We start from the raw sequence: 24,448 nt of genomic DNA on the forward strand, positions 1-24,448 counted from the left end.
CTGGCTGGCTCCGGGACCGAGAGAGCAAACCGCGGCGTTCCCGGTTTGCTCTCTCGGTCCCGGAACCCCGAGCAAGCAGGTCTCCTTCCCTGCGGTTTGCTGGCTGGCTCCGGGACCGAGAGAGCAAACCGCGGCGTTCCCGGTTTGCTCTCTCGGTCCCGGAACCCCGAGCAAGCAGGTCTCCTTCCCTGCGGTTTGCTGGCTGGCTCCGGGACCGAGAGAGCAAACCGCGGCGTTCCCGGTTTGCTCTCTCGGTCCCGGAACCCCGAGCAAGCAGGTCTCCTTCCCTGCGGTTTGCTGGCTGGCTCCGGGACCGAGAGAGCAAACCGCGGGGAAGCTGGTTTCCTTTCCCGGTTTGCTCTCTCGTCCCGGAACCCCTCTTGAAGCCGCCCAACAGCGCTGCAGTGTGGCCACATCTAACACCACTTGCAGCGCTGTTTGCTGTAAGTGTGGCCACTCTGCAGCGCTGGCCCTATACAGCTGTACTAATACAGCTGTAACAACCAGCGCTGCAAAATTTTAGATGTAGACATGGCCACAGAGAAAAGGTAGGCCTTACAGCACACCTGGAGACTAACAAACTCCAGTTGTTACAGACCCGGGGGAAGAAGCGAGTTCCAGAGGCTTGAAGAACACTCTGCCAGCCACACCCTCTCTTATATGGAAGGGGCTTCTGTTCAGAACCTCAGCTGACCGCAACTGCAGCATCACAGCACAGGGAGAGATGGAATCTCTTAGGTAGGTAGGCCCCAGCCCACTTGGGTTTTATAGATCAAAAGCAACATCTGAAGATCAATCCAGAAACCCAAAGGCAGCCAAGTGCAGGTCATAGAGCACAGGTTTAATATGCTCCCAGAAAGAAACACTGCTTAACAAGTTAGCTGCTGAATTCTGAAGCAGTCGGGCAACAATGAAGCAGTCAACTTTTCCATTGTGAAATCCAAATTTCAGGAATATTTATAATTAATTCCACATTTTGTGCACTGCAAAGCCTCAGCCTAGAACCATTTTGCATCCATCTTCTAGAAGAGTGACGTCTACTAATGTAAGTGTATCCAAAAAAAAAAAAAAAAGCCAATAAAACACACTTTCCCACTTAAAATAAAAACCCTGCATTAAAACATTAGATTTGGCAAGTGCTTAATGGGGTTTAATTACTGTCAGTATTTAAGAAAAATGCATACCAGCTGGAATACTGAGGCACAAAAACGATGCAATGTGAGAGCAATAAAAGAGACTTTAGAACATTCTTGTGGAGGAAAGTTAACACCAAAAAGCGCTGACTGTTATATGTGCAGTTACAGGTCAGAATTAAAATCTGAAAAACCCCAGTTCTTACTCCAGAGATCTTAGTGCTGTAAATAACCACCACTTGTAAGAGGAATGTTTTCACATTTTACTGCTATTCCCTTAAAGCAGAAGCTATTCCATGATCCCCTGATAATCAAATAAAGACTGTAGGCAAAGCTATTCCCCCCACCTCAACTTCTACCTCCCCAAAAACCCAAGAACAGTTTGCACTAGTGATTCACCTGCAGCTGTTCTTTGCTCTGAAAAAACATGCGCTGCAGCTTCAGGTGTGATGTTCCAGCATGGTTTATTGATTACCTTCTGCAATGGAGATACTTCCTTTGGGCATTTATTGACTGGGGCAGCAGGCGTTCAATAGATTTCCCCCCTTTTCCTATTTGTAGCTTATACACAGATTGATCAGTCCTCTTTAGTTCTTAAACGGAGTGATATAAATACCAGTAAGTTTTGCAGCAGTACACAGGGTTGGAAATTTAGCCATTCTGCTTGTACCTGAACTGCAGCACTTCATGGAAATAGCAAAACAGAAGCTACACTGATGCTGGAACGAGTATTGATAGAAGCCGTGCGTGAAGCAAGCAGTAACAATCTATTTTATTTAAAAAGGTGGCTTGGCACTAAACTTCCCATAGGAGGTTACAGCCCTGGATGAGCTTCCCTTTGTGCTCACCAGGTTGCTGGATCCCACCTGATTTTAATCTTGCAGGGTCAGAAGCAATGTCTCTAGGCCTCTAAGCACACTCTCGGGGTGCAGAACCTCTATCTAACATTCTTTCCTGGGAAACTGGACTCCACAGTCCAATTGCCTAGGCCCTGAAGTGAACGCTTGTCATCTCAAATCTCCCCAGTAGCAACAACATGCTCCCCAGAGCTGGACCCTTCGAATTACTATTTCATCCTTCAAAGACTATGTGACAGTTAAAGCAATGGATGCACAGACTTTGCAAAGGAATTTCTAAATCAAACACTCTTTACATAGACTAAGCACGTGAGATACATAGATCTATGGAAGAACCAAACATATGCATTCAAATCTCTCCCTCCAGTGTCCTCACCGCTCAGAAAACCGTTTGTGGTTTGGTTAGTCCTTTCAGGGTTCCAGGACCTCTCTTTCCCCCACTCAGTCATGCCTTCTTGTTCCGGTAAGCAAGAGCATCTCCCTTTTATAAAAGTTCCATTCCCCCTTCACCTCCCCTCACCAAGGAGCTTCAAATCCATTGTCAGTTGATTTATTTCTTTGTTACAGCCCACTTGAAGTCCACACTGGGAAAACTGGTGCCCCTTGGCTGCAGCTAGCTGATTGTTTTAAGGTGCTTCCATTTGACTGTAAGACCAACCAGGTTAATGACTCCTGACCGCTCTCCCAGTGGGCAGAGAGAGACCCTGATAACATCTACTGGATAACCCAGTCCAACAAGGAGGTTAAAAAAGGAAGGCACGGTGCATTTTAGAAGCAAAATGATGTTAATAAAACGTAAGAGTTTGCAGAATGATGGAGACAATCCAGACGTACACTAATCTGTCACACAGGGTTTCTGTGAGGAGTAGGCAGTTTCTGAGCATCATTTTGCAGACATGAACAAATAATTTTCCACACTACAGACTTAAGTGGAGCTCATTACAACAATAACTGACAGCAACAGTTTGGGGAATGAAAACAGTACTGGACATTTGCATGGATAACAAGAACATCCAGAGTTCTAATTGGAAGGATTAAAAGAATGAGAGTTCTAGAAAGGATATAAACTCCCCTGCTTCTGGGCATAAGGCAACCTCTAAATGCAGGGAATTATGGAATGACTTGCCCATAAGGAATTTCTTCTTAACTGCTTACTGCAGCATTTCTTGCATCTTCTTCTACAGCATCTGGTACTGGCCATTGTTTGAGACAGGATACTGAACTATATGAACCACTAATCTGATCTGGCAATTTTTGTGAGCCTATAATTGCTAGTGTTAATTAGGTGAAGCCAAAAGATGATCCCAATGTTTCCAGACACGACAAAAACTATTTACAATCATTGACAAGGAGCCCTCCCTTTCCCCAACAAAGTAACCAGAAGGTTAAGATTCTGCACCCTTACTGTACTTGCAGAGTTTTACCGGATTAGTAGTCAAGACCAGGGAGGAGGTTAGAAGGACTAATCCTTGGGTGCCAACAAAACCATGTTAAAAACATGATGTGCCTCCAAGTAAAGCAGCAAGCACAATTTGTATTGTCTATCAGTTTTATACATCCCAACAGATTTAATGAGACTAAAAATTAATCATCAGCCAATAATTCCAGTCTGTCTGTTCACGAGCTGCACAGATTCAGGATGATCACACCAAGTTCATAGGAACAAGAAATCATCCTGTCCCCTTGGGCTTGTTAATAGTAGGAAATCTAGGATTATCTTGGCCTCCCCTACAGCACCAAGCAGGATTCACACATTGAGATCACATAGGCATAAGATCCCTTTCCGTGATGGTGGTGGTGGGGGGGGGACTTTGCTTACCTTGGTCCTCTTATACAAAAGTCTCTTATATATGAAATATAAGTAGGGGCCAAGCGAAAAGCGATTAGGCCCTGACCGCAGATACCACATCACAAGGTTGCTCAAGACCTATTAAAATACTCTGCATTTTCAATGGCAAGAGAAGACTAAAGGCTTGTTTACACTGGCACTTTACAGCGCTGCAACTTTCTTGCTCAGGGTTATGAAAAAAAACGCCCCCGAGTTTACTAGCTGTAAAGCGCTAGTGTAGACAATGCGCCAGAGCTGGGAGCCACACTCCTCGTGGAGGTGGTTTCTCTCCCAGAGCTCTGCTGCAACTACACAAGCCACGTTAAAGCGCTGTGGCGGCAGTGCTTTAACGTTGCCCGTGTAGACTAGCCCTTAGATCTGGCCCCAAATCCAATACATGGGTATGCAAACAGCGTCTCACCAAGTTCTACCAGTCAAATGAAAGACATGTGACACAGAGCAGAACAAAGAAGAGTACCGGACCATTAGCTGACAGGTTTTCTACTTTAAGGAGGGGTTCCAAAAACAAGGGAAGGATCTGGTTACATCTTAGAGAAAGAAATTTCTTTCTTTCAGGTGCCTCCCCTTTGAGTTCAGAGGAATGCACAAAGCATTACGCCAAGCACGGAAGAAGAAGAGGATGGCTCTGACTTAGCGCTCGTGGCAGATTCGTGGAGAGATTAAATGAAGAGCTAGGTTCGCTTCAGTTGCAAGGGAAAGCACATTTTCATTGCAACACACGGAAAGCAAATTCTGACAATGCTTTTGAGGAGGAAGAGAACACACGCATCGACTGCCTCAGCAGCCCCGTGCATGCACACAGTGAAGCCAAAAACATTAGGGAAGAGAAACTGCAGTGTCAAAGGATAAAGGAAAGATTCACAAGTCACAGAGGCTAAATCCCAACCACAGCTCCCAAAACAGAATCTATTTTATGCTATCAATGAAGCTTTTCAAAATCACTGTTTTATCTACAGGGTTTTTTGCACCATCTTTAATTACCGAACGTCACAGTAAAATGTCTGCCAGCCTCATGCGAAAGGAGAAAGGACAGACCCACTTATTTTTTCTGGGTTGAGTTTTTTTGCTTTAGAAAAATGACTCTGAATGAGTTTATCCACCAGGGCCTCCGTTTCTGGGTTTTTTTAATGCTTTCTCTTTTCCATGTATGTGTGTTCACAGCCGTTATTAATAAACTTGAAATGATTTCATGAAAGAGACTTCCAAAGGATTAAAGGTTTTGGTTTCAAATCATTCCCAGATCAGCTGTGGAGAGCCTGAGGAGCACCAGGCGCAGACTATTTCTTGTGTGTTCCTTCATGCAACAGGAAAGGGGGACAAAGGCAGTTCTGCGTCATAAAGGGGACAGGGTAGATGCAGTACTGCAGGAAGAGGGGGGTGCTGCTAGAGAACACACTGGCATAAGAACATAACAATGGCCATAGTGGGTCAGACCTATGGTCCATCTAGCCCAGTATGCCGTCTTCTGACAGTGACCAGTGCCAGATGTTTCCGAAGGAGTGAACAGAAAAAGGCATCAAGTGATCCACCCCCTGTCATCCAGTACCAGCTTCTAGCAGTCAGGTGTTTAGGGATACCCAAAGCATGGGGTTGTGTCTCTGACCATCATGACTAATAGTCATGGATGGACCTATCCTCTATGAACTTATCTAATTCTTTTTTTAACCCAGTTATACTTTTGGCCTTCATAAAACATCTCCTTGCAACAAGTTCCACAGGTTGACTATGCATTGTGAGACACCCTCCAAGAATTCTAATAGAGTGGAGAGGCGTGATTTCCTTTTACAGAGGCCACGTTGACTCTTCCCTAACATATCATGTTCGTCTATGTGTCTGATAATTCTGTTCTTTACTATAGTTTCAACCAATTTGCCTGGCATTGAAGTAAGGCTTACCAGTCTAATTGCCAGGATCACCTCTAGAGCCTTTTTGAAAAAGAAAAAAAATGGCATCACATTAGCTGTCCACCAGTCATCTGGTACAGAGACTGATTTAAGCAATAGGTTACATACCAGAGTTAGTAGTCCTGCAATTTCATATCTGAGTTCCTTCAGACCTCTTGGGTGAATACCATCTGGTCCTGGTGACTTACTACTGTTTGCTTTATCAATTTGTTCCAAAACCTCCGACAGTTCCTCAGATTTGTCACACAAAGAGATGCAGAGTTATTAAAATAGCAGCCATTCAGTTTTGAAGGGCCTGAGTGGATGATATGCAATAACCACAGTATTATGACTAAGGTATTTTAGAGTTTGTGGTCCCGCATTAGACTAAATTGTTTTTTTTAGAAAGAGTCCTCCCCCCCCCCAGCAGAGTTAAAGTTGTTTGAGTGCCTTAATTGTACATCTTACCTTAATATGTCTGGAGTTTTTTTTATGTATAAGCTTAACTCTGAATTTCCTCTGTTTATAATGCTTGATTTGGGGATAACTGCAATGTCTGTGGAATGATTTTCGCCTTAAGTTACTCAAGCACACTCTCAACTTTAACTCCAGCTTAACACAGTGTGTCTGGGAATTCCCTAAGTGTTTGATAATGTTATAACCCCAAAACAAGAAACTCACCGTAATGGCTACCATGCAATATTTCAAATAATTTGAAGATAGGTAATATTAAACAAACATTTTAGAATTTTTCAGCTCCTGAGGGCAGATTCACTGGTTCACCAAAACAGTCAAACTCCATGAGTCATTTCGGTTTACAGCTGGGTCGCATCATCAGATCAGCACAGACCAGCCGAGCATACTGGTAAAATCTGGCCCATAATTTGCAACTGATTTATGGGCTTAGAGGGTGGCCTCAGTAAAACCAGCAGTATGTGCCGGGTGGGACAGGGAACTAGAATCCCAATGACTCTGTGCTTTAAGGACTCCCCTGGCAGCATGGCTTAAGTGTGCAATGGAATAGAGGCTGCAGTACCACGGAAAGCCTTTCAAGCTAGCATGTAGCCACAGAACATCTGAAGTGACAGCTGGGCCAAGCAGTCTACCAATGAGAGCTGTTGGCATGTGAGTCCAATCTCCCTCATATCCCTAACTCATGACAACTAACAGAATTGTTGAATGCAAATTAGCTGCAGAGGTGATGATTGGTTAAATTATCCCATGTGTCACAATGGCCCCACACTTAGTAGTTGCCTGAGCTTGTCTGTAACTTATAGAACCATAACCATTAGATACAATCAATAATAACTAAGCTTAGTTACAACGTAATCTTTTAAAATATTCCTGTGGACCAAATTTAAATTATTTTGACTATACAGAAAGATTTAAGTGCCTGCATTATTCTGGTAAGATCATTTGGGACAAAGAATGAAAATGCTAAATGTTTTAAAGGACTCAGTTTTTAATTACTGGTAATTTTTAACAAACCAATTAACAGATTCATTTGTATAGTCTCAGAAGACTCATTTTAGACTCAAAGAGTGAGTGTTGTAAGTCTGGGGAAGGATACATGGTATTTTTCACGCAAAACAGAGGTTAGATTCCTGGCTTTAAGGGCAAAACAGAAATTGGTCTTAACTATGGGGTCTCTACCAGCACCTCCATAATGGGTTCTTCACCAAGGCTATCAATTGTCCCACAATGTAACAGCAAATTAAAATGCATATTCATGAATGTGCAAGGTGGACTCCTGCACCATAGCTACCATTTCTTGCTCTGTTAATAAGACAACCAGAATGTGGTAACTCTGTTTGCCCTAACCTAAGTAGTGGAGGGAAGGGAGATGCTGAACTAGTCCAGGGTGAACATTTATAGACAAAAAAGAGCAGTGAAGGTGGAGAAAGCAGTTTGCTTCTAGATCTGCCTGCCTCTAATAAAAGCCACACTTGAATGCACTCGTCCATTTCATGATTGCAGCACTCCGTAATACTGATAGCCAGGCAGGAGATGCTCACTCGCACACACAGGGTGGCAGATGCAGGAAGCAGCTGAAGCTTTTCCTTTCTGTACCCTTAGCACTAAGTTTGCTTACAAGGGCTATGATCCTACCATGGACACTCCAACTCCATACCAAGCAGCATGGAGCCTTCTGTTGATTAAGGAATAAAGAGGGTTAGAAAGGAAAGAAAAAAGTAAAAAGGATTACCCAGAAAAGGGGTGGAAGGAACACACACAAATGACAATGGTGTCCAGACATGGAGCAAGGGGGCACAGTGCTGAGCAGGGTACCGATTCACTGAAATGAGGTCTCCATCAATCAGAGGATAGGAGCCCAGATAGGGTTCCTGATGTTCTTCTGCCTCTCTCGATTTCCCCTTATGAGATACACAACTCAGCTTGCATCTTGCATTTCTTGACCTTGGGTCACTTTCTCTGTATTGTTCTTTCCCTTATACCCCTGCTCCTCATGCTAGAGCAGAGCGGGGACAATGCTGAATTAGCCCGAAACTCCTTCACTTATTCTCTTTGATTTTTTTTTTTTAAAAGGAGTTAATACATAAAAATCCATTTACAATTTCAGTTTAAAAGCCTACACTGTCCCATGTGTTTCATGGCACCCCTGTGCACACGGAACGGAGAACTCACCCAGCTTCAACTCCTCAGCCAGCCAATGCTTTGTCATCCAAAAAAGTTGGCAGTGCCACCTCCCAGCTGAGAGTGGGAATTTTGCTTTGCCACGCTGGTTAATTAAACAGAGGAAGAGGGCTGGATGACAGTATATTCTTTGTTTTATTCTAAGTACAGTATGAGCTTTTTGAATGCCCTCGTGTTCTCCCTGGCTCTGCAGAGATGTCATTGCTGAATACAATGTGGGAATGAGGAATGTTTTCTGTTCCTGACTTGCAGAATCATGTCCTGACGGGAAATGGAACAGTGGAATTAGATTGTTTGGACACTGAAGGAACAGGCATCAGAAGTACTCTGGCTGGGGCACAGGGAAAAGGTGTAGTTAGCTCTTTGTCCGGCTTTGTTCTGGGCAAAAAAACTATTCAGTGCTGGGAGAAGTCAGGAAAAAGACAACTTTTTTGGGGGGTGGGGATTTAAACCGGTGATTGAACCTAGCTGGGTTCAGAATTCTTTGGAAACTCCTGAGAGCCTGCAGGTAGAGGGGAGGGACTGTGGAGATGCCAGTGTGGTGTTCACCTAAAGGATGGCAGCAACGCAGGGCGGTTCACAGAGTAAGGAAGTCAAAGAGGTGCATAAAGATGAACCAGTGAAGCTCTGGTAACCCACTGTGGTCCTAGTGCTGCTACTCCTTCAAGGGTTAAGAGTTTGAACCAGTCAAGCTCAGGCAAATACTGGGGAAAACCGGCTTGCAGCTTTGCTCTTTTAAGGCTGCTTCCTGGCAGCAGGAAGCTCTCAACTCCCTTCTTCTGCCCCCATCCCATTTTCTGGCTTTGTACAAATGAAGATCTTCAGGAACGTGACTCCCCTGGTTATTATACCTATTACAGCTTCCCATGTTAGAACTACACTCCAGTCCTTCTCCATGTAAGCCCTGCCAAAAGCAGCAAGAGTGGACATAACTGATACGTTATACCAATAACTTTGTACCTTTGACTTTCAGGCACTTCACAAACATTCACTCATCCATCTGCACCCAGAGTCACGATACCCATATCTGATTGGTAATTAGGCACAGAGAGCAAGCCATTTCCCCAAAAGTCAAACATGGAGCCAGACACAGAACTGGGAACAGATCCCTGGAATCCCAACTCCCATCCGCTGCCCTAAGTACTACATACACAACTCACTCCTCCTTGCTGCATGCCTGTCCCGCTATCCAGATACCATGATCATTGTTCTTAGCATTCCCAATTGGAGAACCATCTTTACTAGAAGTTTTTCAGTGTTTTCTTTGTTAAAGGGAGTGGGGGTCCTTTACCAGAGCAATTTGGCTGGCCCTGATGAAAGGAAATGGTTGTGCTGTCTTAAACCTGCACCTATGCTGATCTGTAAACAGAGAGTTCCTATGGTGGAGAGCTCCTAACACAAGGTACTAATACTCAACAGTGATTGCAATATTCCATGATTGGTTAATTACCTACCGTGGGGTCGGTCCAGAGAGAGCATTTTGCACAATCCTGGCAAGGGGCCCCTGGTGATCGAGGGTGTTGGCAGAAGTGGTCATACCCATTAATGGAGGCTCGGCAGAGGTAGCACATCTGGGCACCACAACGACAGGACATGCGGTTGCAACCCTCAGATTTAATTAGGCCAGTCCCACACTTATGGCATTTTCTAATTCGTGCTGCAGTCATTTTTTCTTCTCTGCAACATAAGAGGGGTAAAAGGGAAAGAAATTGGAAGTGGTATGTTTGCTTTGGCTATTCTCAGCGTGAATAATGAGAACCCAGCTCTCTCAATAGTACTTTCCCTAATTTCCCCCTCACTTCTCAGACAGTCCTGTTTCTCCCTACTTCATCTCCAAAGCCTCGTGTTGTTCCAAGGAGGTCTGGGCTGAACTGCATTTGGAGCAGAAAACAAATTGATGAGTAGAAAACAAATTGAGTGAAAGGAAGTTAATCACTGGTTACATTCTACAGGCTTACATCTGGTTTCCAAGTGAGCCAAAATGCAGCAGGGCTAAGCTCTGGCTTGGAAACAATTTCAAACCAAAGTCAAAGGGCACATGAATTCTTGACTTGGCTGCACAGAAATAAAGTCAAGGAGATAAAGGTGCAGGGAAAGTAAACTGAGTAATGTTATTCACTAACTCCAGCTCTTGTGTCTGGCTGTTGCTTTGGTTACCAAGTTGCCATGAACATATATTTCAATTTTTAGTGGGCTAGGCCTGAGATTTTTTGGACATCCCTTTTCTTTATTCACCAGAAATTAAAGAAAAATCACATCTGTCCTATAGACAATGGGCATTTTATCCCTCTTAAGTCTCTCCTCATTCCCACACAGACTCTCTAGAAGTTACTGTTCAAAGATATGCACATTGGCTTTATGATAGCACAGAATACAAGCTGGAATCCAGAACATTATCTGGAAGTGTTTGGTTCCAACAATGGCTCTGCACAACCCTTCCCTCTGGAAGATGGTTTGCTGACAATGGACATAATTCTAGGATTATAATTATTGGGGTATAATCCACTGGAAGGGCTCAATTAACTATATTATCTTGGTGCGGGAATTGGAAGGAAAAGTCTTGGCAAATAGCTCCTGTCACGACTGAGGGCTGAGAAAACTATTTCTGATTATGGGATCCATTTTACTGAGCTTTAGGCCAGGCTAAATTCTTGAATTCACCACATAGGAGAAAGCGATACTAGGAAAGTCCAAACCAACAGGTTGGAGACTGAAGAAACTATCACAGTAGCCCAGTGGAGGTGTTGCACTGGTATTGAAAGCATGGATTCCTTTGCCTCTGCTGGCTAGGCTGTGTATGGAGCAAACTGTGTGTGTGTGTGTGTGTGTGTGTGTGTGTGTGTGTGTGTGTGTGTGTGTGTGTGTGTGTGTGTGTGTGTGTGTGTGTGTGTGTGTGTGTGTGTGTGTGTGTGTGTGTGTGTGTGTGTGTGTGTGTGTGTGAGAGAGAGAATCTAGTTACTCTAGTGGACTTGTGAGATGGACACAAGTTCAGCACACAATCAGCCTGATCAAAGCAGTCTGGAGCTCATCAGCAGAGGCTATGTTGTATTGAGGTGCACTAGCAGAGTAGTGTGGAGGCAGCCTTCATGGTAACAGCCCATAATATAACTTGCTCTCGCCAGAATTATTAATTTCTCACAATTCAATGAACATCAACTTCAGACCTAGCGTAAGTTTTATACTGTAATGGATAATGAACTTGTATCCACACCCTCTCTGAATTTCATCCAAATACTGAATCTGTATTAGGAATAGACAGAAAAAGCAGTTCATGGAAGTGAATCGGCTCTGATTGCTGCTCCTCCTTCGGCCTCTTAACAGGATGCTGTTTGAACATTTTTGGAAAAACTCTGAACAAGGCAGGAAGCTAGGCCTGGACTCCAGCTGTGCTTCCTTTTCCTTATATTCAACAGGAAGCTTCATTGTCTTCACATGTGAAATCTCATCTGGACAACTACAGAAGGCAAAACTGTTAAAGGTTTTAAAGCTATGTTTCCCCTTCTTATTTGGGACATGACAGTCACAATACTCCTACTTCCCCTTTTCTACTGGGAAAGTAGTGGCAGAAAGATACTGAATGATGCACATGAAAGTTAATATTTTGCTGAAAATTTATGTACCGAGGGATGAATGAAGAGGCTTCACTTGGACTCACAATGCTAAAACCTGCACAGTGCAATTCTAGTATTAAAACTCGATTTCTGTCTACCCCAAGCACACTAAATACCAGATCAGAGATAAGATACAATATTGCTAGAGACTGGGATACATTCAAGAGAAAGAGAGACCAAATTAGCAGCAGCAGGCCATTCTAATTCCAATATGCCAGACCAGCAGTTTTATATCACAACCCCCATTTACTTTCTACAATTAGAATCATAGAATCGTAGGACTGGAATGGACCCAGAGAGGTCATCTAGTCCAATCCCCTGCACTCCAGGCAGAACTAAGTATTATCTTGACAATCCCTGACAGGCGTTTGTCTAATCTGCTCTGAAAAATCTCCAGTGACAGAGATTCCAGAATATTTTGGCTGTTGCTACTGTATGGCCAAAGATCACACTCCAAGAGATTTTATGAAACTCCTTACATTTTAGCATCTGCATTTCAAATGCAGGTCTGCAAAAATCTTCACAGAATAATCCCTAGCTTGTAACAGCATGTAAAATATGTGCATCTGTAAATGTATGTGCACAGCTCCTTCTATGCAGAAGGAGGCAGCCAGAGGGGGAGTGTGTTTTGTGTAAGTGACACCTGGGCAAAAAGCACTGCATTATAAGTTTAGATTAGCTCTGAACATTAACAAGTGACCTGATGACGAAATAAGGATTATTCTGTGTCTCTGTGCACTCCTCCTCTGTGTGTATGACACAACATACCGGCCAGATGCAGTATTAAGGTTTCATTTCCTTTGAATGAACAGGTACTAGCTACTACAAGATGTCAGATTAAATGAATCAATTGTGTTCTGATATAGAAACTCCCACCGTCTTGCTTTATTTCATGGACTACATTGTTGAAAATCATTCATGGATATTCTATCACAGAAGCCTGGTACCTGTTCATTTTTCATGTCCCCAGAACCCTCTCAGTGGAATGTAACTATACCCACACAAAGTCAAGGGCCTTATTAATACACAAACAAGGGCTCTCTTTATGTATTCATACGCACAATACTTTTTACTGAATTTAGCGACACAGATGGTGTCTTGCCTAACCCACATTAGAAGCTAGAATAAGTTTTCAGTTTTTCCAGATTCAGGAAGTTACTTACATAGATGTTCTATATTTTATGTCATCCTTCTCAGCCAGCTGTTCACAGGTGAGATTCATGTGCTCCTTCCATAGCCCCTGGCACTTCCTGCAGGTTTCCTGAGGATAACAATATGCATTAATGGGAACAGACCATCCCAGACACATCACTGAATAGCAAAGCTACAACTTGTGAGAGTGTTCCCCAAACCACATAGATTTGCGCTGAAAGATCAGGCCTACAACATACAGCAGAGTTTCACCAGCAGCAGCTGAGTTTGACAAACCATCAGCACGCAGCTAGACCCCAATGATGGGGAAAGTTCAAGAGGAATTTGGGAGCTTCCTGCTGTTACAATAATCACTTAACAATGGGCTCTAGGGATGAAGTTGTCACCAATAGCTATGCAAGACATGGCCAGGGACTCTTAGGCCTTGGCTACACTCACACTTTACAGCGCTGCAACTGGGGTGTGAAAAAACACCCCCCTGAGCGCTGCAAGATACAGCGCTGTAAAGCGTCAGTGTAATCAGGGCAGCAGCGCTGGGAGCGCGACTCCCAGCGCTGCACGCTACACCCGTAAGGGATGTGGTTTACATGCAGCGCTGGGAGAGCTCTCTCTCCCAGTGCTGCCGCTCTGACTACACTCACACTTCGCAGCGCTGCCGCGGCAGCGCTTTGTAATTCCAAATGTAGCCATACCCTTAGCTGAACAAGTTTCAGGGTGAATGGTTGCCTGCCATTTTAAGCCTAGGAGAAGTTTCGAGGGCCTAAGATGTACATATGGTGCTAACTGCAGCTGTCTTAGTCAATGCGAGGGGAACTCCAAAATGGTGCTCATCCTCCCCAACTCGAGAGGATGCTCATCATGAGAAATGGAGGGATTCCATAGCATGGTAATAATGAAAAGCCTACCACCGCTTTTCAGGTGCACTGGAATCTCCATGTCACCCAGCCTACAAAGCAGATCAGGGTCCTGCTTATCAAGTCCTCCGAAAATTAACAGAGCAGACAACTTTAAATACACCAGTGGCCTGATGCTTAAAGGCAACACGTGGGCAGACAGTTGGAGAATGGAGAAGGAATCAGAGCCAAATTATTATGAATCCTTAACCAGAACAGAAGTGATAATTTAACTAGAAGTTTGGAATAAACCCATCCTCTCTTCCCTGTAGATTCTCTCTTATGCAGCATTTTCCAGTCTGGGGTTTGTAAAACCACTGGGATCACGAAAGATGTCAAAACAGGGTAGGGAGGGAGTCTTGACACTAACTAATCTATTTGTACTTGAGGGATGAAAAGTGAGCCATTAGCATCCTTTGATCAGCAAACAGTTAAAAATATTTTATGTGTGTATCTATCTATATATATGCACTCATTTCCTGGCTGACTAACCTGATAAATTACCCACAGTTTCCATATATGGAGTAGAAGCAGTAGCTCGGAGCCTGCAGAGAAGATAGCCAAGTCCAGTGCAACTCAAAATACAACCCATTTCCTCTTGACACCCCATGTTTTTCCAACCAGGATTCAATTATTACTGACTGTTTAACAATTCCAGGGGTCTCATTATATTATAGATAATACCTTTCTGAGGAATCAGGTACTACTCAGTCTCACGTCAAATCATTCCACTTGCCTCTCAACATTGGTGTTTTGCTAACATTGCTCCCATCCTTGCCTCCTGGCGTTGGAATGGAGAGAGGCCAGGGGACCATGGCCACCCCACTTTTTTACCAGCCATAAGGGTGACCAATAGGGGTAAGGGGCAGAGAGGAACAAACAGGGGACGGGACTTTGAGGAGAAGGGGTGGGGTGGGAGGACAGGGCCACGGTTCAGGTGCCAGTGGCCCCCCCACTTTTAGGGATCTTCTGCCACTCCTGTCTCCCTTAGACCATAGAGACTTCAATTTACTTCCAAATAGAATTCTCATCTTCTGCTCCCAGGAGGACTTGTTCCTCCACAACTAAGGGTTTGGCTACACTTGCAGGTGTGCAGCGCTGGGAGTTAAGGCTGTCTTCGTACAGCTGTGTAGGGAACGCGCTGCAGTGTGGCCACACTGACAGCTACCAGCGCTGCAGTTTGGCCACATTTGCAGCAGTGTTGGGAGTGGTGCATTATGGGCAGTTATCCCAGAGCACCTCTTCCCATTCTGGTGCCGTGGGTTGTGGGAAGGGGGCGGAGGGTGCGGGTCATTCTGCTTCCTGTCCCAACGCCTCATGATGCATCGCTTCACATCCCAGCAATCTCTGTTTTTCCATCCATGTTTGGCGCCATTTTGCCTCTTTCAACGGTTTCTGTGCAGCGCGATTTCTGTGGGAAATGGAGCCCGAACTGCTGAGGAGTCTGCTGACGAGTCTGCTGACGAGTCTCACCAGCACATCACCTTTGGCAGTTGAGCTATTCCTTAAGATCCAAAGTGACAGTGAGGAGTCAGACTATGATAGCGAGTCGCCTGACGCGTACGACATGAAATTGCTGCTGGCATTCACGGAAATGCTCAGCACCATGGAACGCCGCTTTTGGGCTCGGGTAACAAGCACTAACTGGTGGGATCACATCATCATGGAAGTTTAGGATGACGAGCAGTGGCTGCAGAACTTTCGGATGAGAAAAGCCACTTCCATGGGACTGTGTGCTGAGCTCGCCTCCACCCTGCAGCATAGGGACACGAGATTGAGAGGTGCCTTGCCGGTGGAGAAGCGGGTGGCTACCGTAATCTGGAAGCTGGCAACTCCAGACTGCTTCCGATCGGTTGGGAACCAGTTTGGAGTGGGAAAGTCGACCGTTGGAATCATGTTAATGCAAGTTTGCAGAACCATTAATCGCATCCTGCTAAGAACAACCGTGACTCTGGGGAACGTGCAGGACACTGTGGATGGCTTTGCCCAAATGGGTTTCCCTAACTGTGGAGGGGTGATAGACGGGATGCATATTCCTATTCTGGCACCACCCCACCTGGCATCCGAGTACGTTAATTGGAAGGGATATTTCTCCATGGTTCTCCAGGCGCTTGTGGATCACCGTGGGCGTTTCATTGACATTAACACAGGCTGGTCCGGAAACGTGTACGATACACGCATCGTTTGGAACACTGGCCTGTTCAGGAAGCTGCAGGCCGGGACTTTTTCCCAGACTGGAAGATCACAGTAGGGCATGTCAAAATGCCCATTGTGATCCTTGAAGACCCCGCTTACCCATTAATGCCATGGCTCATGAAACTGTACACAGGGAGCCTTGACAGCAGCAAGGAATGGTTCAACTACAGGCTGCAAGGATTAGGGATGCCTTGAGGGAGGAATTTGAGGCTGAAAAACAACAGTAATGTTTGGTGCCTTGCAGGGGAGTGAAGTGCAGTGGTTACAATGTTAGTAGGAATCTGTGTTTGCTAAGCTGATTTGCAGTGTCTGTTTCTTTCCTGGGCTAAGGTATCTTTGATTTTCTGCAATAATAAAGACTCTTTTCAAAGCCAATAATTCATTTATTGAAAAGAAAATAACTTTACTGACAGACACACAACTTTTTGGGAACCTACAAGGGCAGGGGGATGGGGTGGGGAACTGTACAGTCACAGGCTTGAATATGTCCTGTCTTGAGTGCTGTGCAATGACTGCCGCACTTCAGGATGGCTATACTGCATAGTGAGAGGGGTTGAGTGCAGAGGGTAAGGGCCATAGTTCTCAGGGATGCTTGGTGAACGTACAGGTGTTGGAGGCAGCTGGTAGTGGTGGTGGTAAGAACCTGGATGCTGGGGAAGGTGGTTTTGAGCTGACATGGGGACACAAGGGAAAGAGCTTTGGGACAATGGCGGCAGGAGGGGGAGGGTGCGGTAGTGCTCCATCTCCATGGCTACGAGCGCCTGGATAGAGTCTGCTTGGCACTCCAGGATGCTTATGAGCTGCTTTGTGCTTTTCTTCCTGTCTGCTGCATTTCTCTGGAGATCCTGCTTTCCCTGTTCCTCCAGTCCTACACTTTTTGATTCTCTGTGACAGAGTGCTGCATAACTGTTTGCAGGATGTCTTCTTTGCTTTTTCGCGGCTTCTTCCAGAGGTTTTGTAGTCTCTCAGCAGTTGATAACATGGGCTGAGCAGCGCTGCATCAGCAGCACTATAGTCGTTATTCCTCAGGCCGAGGTGGAGTATAACTAGCGCTATAGCCAGGGAGATACAGCACTGTATGTGCCTTGCAAGTGTGGACGGTGAGTGAGTTGCAGCGCTGTAAAGCCACCACCAGTGCTGCAACTCTCCAGTGTAGCCAAGCCCTAAGGAGCGAGAGATGGTGCTGCACTCCCAGTAAAGGGAGTCAAAATGTGTCCAGTTTCTCCCCTTAGCCTCCACTATGCCTAAAGAAATGGCAATTATTGCCTTATACACTGCTGGGATTCTTCATAATCAGTATTTGCACAAGTGAGCTGATAACCAATACAAAAAGGTAGGTTAAGTGCAGCTGAAATTGAATTCTAATGAGCTCTCCCCCAAAGATACTTTGCATAGCTTATGCAAGCATTCCATATTGTTTGTACCACTATGAATCTGGCCTGATGGGCCACCTAATAGCCTCACAGTGTTTTGCCAAGATCACAGGCCTGGACATTTTGCATTGAGCTGTGTTGTATGAATTGTATTGACTATCTCAGCTATTGAGCATTTACATGTGCTAAGGCCACAATTTTGTCATGGAGGTCAAGGAACCCGTGACTTCCAAAGACCTCCATGACTTCAGTCCCTCTGGCCACTCACGGCAGCCAGGAGCTACAGGGCTCCCCCACAGGTCCAAGCCGCCGTGGGTGGCCAGGGAACCCTGCTGCTCCCGACCGTGGGTACTCAGCAGCTCAGAGCCATGGGTGGAGGGGGACCCTGGAGCTCCAAGCCCCCACGGGTGGTGGTGGGCCCCCAGTCAGCCCCTGCAGCTGCCCCACGGCTCCCCATTGTGTCACGGATATTTTTAGTAAAAGTCTGGGACAGGTCACGGGCCTCCATGAATTTGACTTTATTGCCCCTGACCTGTCCCTGACTTTTACTAAAAATATCTGCGACAAAATCTTAGATTTAATACTAAGTAACCACAGGTCTCTGATCATTGCTCAGTTTGAACAGTGATAAAGTCTAGCCCATTATAAGAAGCCTTTTGCGCTTTACAAAGCAGCTCTGTTTCATAAAGAGCAAGTGCATTTCTTTACTGTCTCTGTTTTCTTATATGCACCACTCCGGGCTGAATTTTACAGCCAGCCTGAATTATTTATTTGTATTACAATAGCACCTACATGTCCAAACCAAGATTGCCTAATCTGTGCGGCCCAATGTACACCCACACGAAAAGGCAACCCCTGCCCCAAATAGCTTACACTTTAAAAGGATAAGGGCAAAAAGTGTGAAGATAAACAGAGGCACAGAGGTGATGTGACTTGCCCAGTGTCACACCAGGAACAGAACCCAGTTTGCCGACTCCCAGGCCAGGGGACAATGCTGCCTACTTACTGTTCTGTTCATCCTTGAGCCTAACTTGGGAAAGTTAATTTTGCGTTTTGTTTCCAATTCAGAGAGTTTATTTTTGTTTGGTGTTTATTTTACTTAGTTTTCTGCATTCCTTTAACTCATCCCTTCACCTGCTATTTTAGCAGTTTAGGTTCTCTGTGTTAACGGCTCTGAGCTTTCAGTGTAACAGTCAGCTTGTCTAGATTAACCAATAAACACACTGTCCTCTAAAAGACCATTGCATTACTGAACAGTTCCAGAATGAGTATGGATAAATGGGACATTAAGTACAGATTACTTGGTTGCATCTGCCCAAGCTTGCCAGGTAGGGTGGGACAATTCACTAAAACATTGAGCAGGGAGAAGAGAAAGGAGGATGTGCTGGAGGACCATTCAATCACGTAATTTAATCGTTTCACTGTACATCTATTGAAAGTAGTGGCTCCTGTTTCCTGCAGGCTGACAGGAAGCTGCTGTGATTAGCACAAACATGTTGGGGCTCAGGGTGATCCTGTTTCCAGGAGCAGAGAAGTAGTTACACAGCTTTCCTATTTGGGGCCAGAGGTACGGATAGCATGTTAGCATTCAGCAGAGAGATCAAAACAGACAATCCCTTGCCAGTTATTTCAAGACGCTGCATACGCAAAAGTCTAATTGCAGCCCTCTAAATGGCTTGAAACTTGCGCCAGAATGAACACTAAGGGTATGTCTTCACCAGCAACGTTGTTAAGTGTCGGAGTGCAGCTTTACAGCGCTGAAACTTGCAGCACTGGGTGGGGGTGTTTTTTCACACCCCTGAGTGAGAAAGTTGCAGCGCTGTAAAGTGGCAGTGTAGACAAGGCCTTAAGCTATAAAGCATGTTTAGAATGCATTTAAACAAAACAGCAGTGACAAAATTAGCCTGCTTATCCCTTCCCCTAACCCACACAAAAAGCTCTTCAATCTACAGAAGATCTGGCAAAGCTAAAAATTCAGCACTTCTACCAATCAGCCTCCTCACCCCTGCTTGGCTAGCCAGTGCTGTACACACTGTCATTATCTGATCAACACTGACTGTTATAGATTCAGGCCAGATAAATCCTGCAGGGAGTGAAATGTAAGACGACCAAGATAGAGATGGCTGCCTCACTGCCCACAGCATTCCTGCATGCTTGCTCCTTCTCATTGCATAAGAATTTACACAAGGTCATTTACTGATCAAGCAAAATGCAGAAGAAACCAGCTGCAGGCTCCATCAGTGGTCTGTCATCATCACCCTCCCACTCTCAGTGGCAGCTGTTAAGGGGGCCCCTGTAACTTGCTGTAGCATGTATGCTGGTTAATTAAAGTGCTGTGCTGTGGTTATTCAATGACATCTTAATGCTGCTGCTCTAGGAGTCCGCAATGTTTCCCAAAATATGTGAATGACAGCTTGGGATACCGTAGCAGCTACTCCCGTGTGGACACCCTACATCTGAGAGGGTTCGATTATCTGCTGTAAACAGAGTACAGAATAGTGATTGGATTTTGAGAGTTTCATTTACAGGCAGGGAGGATCACAGCGCTCTCAGAGTAGCATTTTAAGGCTGATCTACTCAAAGCTGAGCTAATTCGTTGAATTAAGGGTACGATTTTTAAAGCAGTTAATTGAGAAGGACACATCTCACTAGTTTTAAACGGATTAAAAATGTCCACAGTTGCACTGCATTAGCTAAAAATCAGTATAAAATAATTAAATGGGGTGTAACCGCTGTACATTGACACGCCCACAACACTCAGCATTTACGACTGTTTCTAGGGTCTCTCACGTAGAGCTGGAACAGTGAAGTTAAAGAAACTGAACTAAAATCCAGTTTAGCTAGAGAAACGTATATCTGAGCAGCAGAGATGTACAAGGATATGTACTTATCTGTGCACTGCATGGAAACTTGGCAATAGCATTCTGGGCATCCAGACTTGCCAATACGGAAACAGCCTCTTCTTAGGGTGGATTGCTACATCCACTATTTAGTCCAGAAGAGGATTAACACTATTGATTCGGTTGTGTAACTCTGGTAGCAGGTACCAATTCCAAATGCCCTGTATACCTGCAATATGGCAGAATGCACATAACACGATACATACACAAAAGGGACAGTGTTCAAATATAATTAACAGTTGGAAGGTATTAAAATGAAGCCTATTTTCTTCCCTCCCCTGATAATCTGCTTTGTATGCGCCTCCTGAAAGTTTAATCTGTTTCTCAGTTAATGCTGCCCCCTAGAGACCCAGAACTGTAATCGCAGCTGCTTATCTTTTTAAGAAGAACGCTTGACTGGCAGTACTTGTTGCCATGTGACAAAACAGAATCTAGGTGCTAAAAGGATCAAACATTTTGTCAACAGCTGTGTAGCCTAGGAAGAGGAAAGCCTCCACTCTTACCATAGCTAGGTTCCTTTAGGAGGGTAGGTGTTGACAGGAATCCTGAATCAGCTTGGGTTGGCCTCCAAGATTGTGCTAAACAAGATTATTACCTATGCAAGTTTATGTTGTGCAAACGACTGAACATTAAAACAGGGGTGAAGAAAGGTTTGTTTAATTTCATACTGTAAATTAGAGCTAGTCAAAATCTGTTTGCACGTTTGATGAAAAACTGATTTTTAAACAAAAACTTTTAGTGAAGAGCTGTTTTTTCAAAGTTGCTTGTTCATCAAAACTGAAAGCGTTGACATTTTATCCCCCTTCCCCCAACTCAACGGACTCAATGAAGTCTCGGGTGCCCCGGCATCACTTTCAGTTTCCTTTGGCTAATCTAACTTTTCCAAAAATCAAAGTCGTTTTGAAAAGTTAAAGTGGTAAGAGGAAACAAAACCAACTTTACAGCTCGATCTTTTCAAATGCTGGATAAGCTACAGCAGAAAAGAAAGAAAAAAATTTAAGAGTGCCACTCCGGACATTGTTAGTTTTACTGCACTCAATGGCAAAGAGGAGGGGAGGGGGAGGGGAAACTGTTCTCTTAACATCTTGCAAAATGAATAGCTTCAAATTCTTTTGTGAAATGTCCTCTCTGTTTTTCAACAAGCCCTATATTTAAGGTTTGTAAAAAGGCTTGTATGGCCTTCTTCCCATATAAGAAAGTTAACTCAACCAATCTCATCAAGAAATCAGAAAAGTGACATTTAACCTTCCTCCCTGCAAAAGCAACTGATAAAGTGTACTCCACACTTGGTCTGCGGACCACTATTAGAAAGTTACTGGATCCCCCTCAGCTAGGCACTCATAATTTGAGCTGCCGTAGAAAGAAGTCTAGTGAATTCCCATGGCCAGGTTTGATTTTAGAGGTGAGCTACCAACTTACTGGTAGCCTGCTGAGTAGTCTGCAATAATCAATTGTATTCTTTCAATCAGAAATTCCAGAAATGGGTTTCAGAGAAAACAATGTTTTTCCAGAGGTCTGACTCAGAAAGGCTAGGCTAATGGTCGTTTGATTGCAGCAGTCAGACCTATGCAACAAGAATGTCAGCAGTTCCATTCACGAAAACGCTGCCAGGCAACAGTACTGAGGTACTGTTAGCCAAGTCTGGAAACTGCATTAGCTCTGTCAGAGTAGCCCATCAATCTACTGTATACTTACTGTACTGGGGAAGTGGACCGTCTGTATTTAGAATCTAAGACAGAGAAACTTGTAGAAATGAACACTGCTTTAACCTGGCTGCTTGCCAGCCTGAAAGATTTCACCATTTGAAATGTTTTGTGATTGATTTAAAAAAGTATTTCAATGCAATTTCTGAATTGAGTTTGATAGGTGAAGACATGAGAAATGGGAATCTAAGGCTGCAGACACTGAGATGTGAGCACTAAATGGGATTAGAACTATTTGCATCAGACGCAGCAATCTTCATCCCATAGAATCTTGTCCTTTCCCCCTAACTAGATGAAGACCTGAGTAACAAACTTTTCCGTACGGATCAGCTTTTCTCTCCAAAGTAACGCCATCTAATTCTACAGTCAGCCCTATTCCTTTGAGCTGATAAGCACTGGAGAAAAAAAAAGTGACATCCAATTTGCTCAGCAAGCAGTTCCGCTTATACATAGTTAGAAAGGCCCCTTTCTCTGTGAGCTTTTCAAAAGGCCTCCACGCACCAACCTGCTTCAACCTGCACTCTAGGGCAGCCGGAAACTGTGCCACTCGGTTAGATTTATATAGGTAGGTTAAATATAGTCTGTGACTTCATGCTGACGATAACATTTAAATTAGCATATGTGGAGTCATTTAGCTTTTTGCTGGGGCAGGAAGTTGTATCAAGTTTAGTCATTTGCCACCAGAGTGTCACATGCAGTTGACCACAGTTTTTAGATTTGCTAAGTTGATATAAGATAATGGGTAGAGTCTTCCCAGCCAAAGTAAATAATTAAATATAAGCAGGCTAGTTCAAAGCACTCACTGCGTGGCCCTCCCACAGCTACTCCAATGCATAGGACTGATTACCTTATTCCATTTAACAGAGTGGGCCTCTCAATGGTATCCATTTAAATCCTAAATGCAATGTTTTACGAAGGCAGATGCCACTTCCAATAGCTTGAGCGCTAGATCATCTCCTGCTCCAGACATACGAAGTAACAGTAGGCATGACATTGGGGGAAAAATACAGTGAAATCAATAGAGCTCACCGTTATTAGACCTTTACTAGATCACACTAAAGTAGTTTGAGACCTTGAGACCACCCTGAAGTAGCTTCCAAAAGGTACTAAGTACAATTCTGTTTCACTTTTATTTAAAGGGCAACTCTAGAACGTCAGCAGCACATATACTAAAATTGGAATGATACAGAGACGATTAGCATGGCCCCTGCACAAGGATGACAGGTAAATTCATGAAGCGTTCCAACTCTAGCAAGCAACAGGCATCCCTCCCTTATGTGGTCACACCCAGACTGCACTGTGGTACAGAATATTGGAAAACAAAAACGATTCAGCCTCACAACAAAGGTTCCACTAGAAGGCTCTAACATACACTGAAAGTTACATTAACAGGACAACAGCTATTTAAAGTCAATTCTGTGTGCGCGCCGCCATTTTTTCCTTACAGGCAATACCTCTAGTTACTCTAATTGAAAGGGATCGATGGAGTTCATTTCTGTTCTTTCCCTCCAGCCCCCAAGTTGGTTTAATTTGCACTTTTTGACCACATTTTGCATAGTTATTTTTCACTCTTTCCCCTCTCTAGTCAGTTCTCCTGCTTGCACGAGTCTTTCGCACAGTAACAGGGAAGAGAATCATATACACAGGAATGCTCAGGTTCATGTAATACACCTAGGAAACATGAACTCATTTCTTTAAACGAGACTGGAGTTTCAGGTTGGCATCCCCTTTCAAACGTTCTCTGTAAAGTGACAACTTTGATGGTAACTGATTTGGTGATCTGTGGTTGACAAAAGGGTCAGAGCTGAAAATCAGAAGCCCTGGCTACAGTAGAAGTTTAGACACAGGCCAGGGCTGCAGTACAAACTTTTGCCAGCATAGCAGTGACGAAGTGCGATCCCTGGCAGCTTTGCAAGCAAAAGCCCCCAGGCTTGATGCAGTTGTACCAGCAAAACTATGCTTTATCCAGTGTGTCTATTTCATTTGGGACAGGCACCACATGGCTGTCATAAGCTATATTGGTAAAAGAGCTGCTTTGCCATTATATATGGTAAACTTCACCATATATAATGGAGAAAGGAAAAGACCACGTGTATTTCACACTTCATTCCATCCTCTGATTAGTGCAGTCTCAGCATTAATATGGGGGGAGAGGCTTATCTCAACACAAGTTAGACAGGAAGAGAAATCTGCAATGCCTTTTACAGTATTGTGACATCCACAGAAAAATAGTTTCCTTTTTG

The 24,448-nt window shown here is 44.4% G+C and overlaps 1 protein-coding gene and 1 non-coding gene across 5 annotated transcripts in view; one reads left to right on the top strand and one right to left on the bottom strand.

Annotated features, from left to right (window-relative positions):
• RNF216 (ring finger protein 216) overlaps positions 1-24,448 on the bottom strand; it is a 124,081-nt gene that overhangs the window by 18,187 nt on the left and 81,446 nt on the right. For all 4 annotated transcript variants that reach the window (XM_030579137.1, XM_030579134.1, XM_030579135.1 and 1 more), the window contains 2 exons: positions 13,152-13,249; positions 9,832-10,054 (listed from right to left, as the gene is read on the bottom strand). In XM_030579137.1, the coding sequence (XP_030434997.1) occupies positions 9,832-10,054; positions 13,152-13,249 (321 nt within the window). The remainder of the gene's footprint in view (positions 1-9,831; positions 10,055-13,151; positions 13,250-24,448) is intronic.
• LOC115659288 lies at positions 23,355-23,457 on the top strand. The gene has a single exon (XR_004002508.1). It is a non-coding gene; the product is annotated as a U6 spliceosomal RNA (small nuclear RNA).

Source organism: Gopherus evgoodei, chromosome 10, assembly GCF_007399415.2.
Source record: "Gopherus evgoodei ecotype Sinaloan lineage chromosome 10, rGopEvg1_v1.p, whole genome shotgun sequence".
Taxonomy (NCBI): Eukaryota; Metazoa; Chordata; order Testudines; family Testudinidae; genus Gopherus; species Gopherus evgoodei.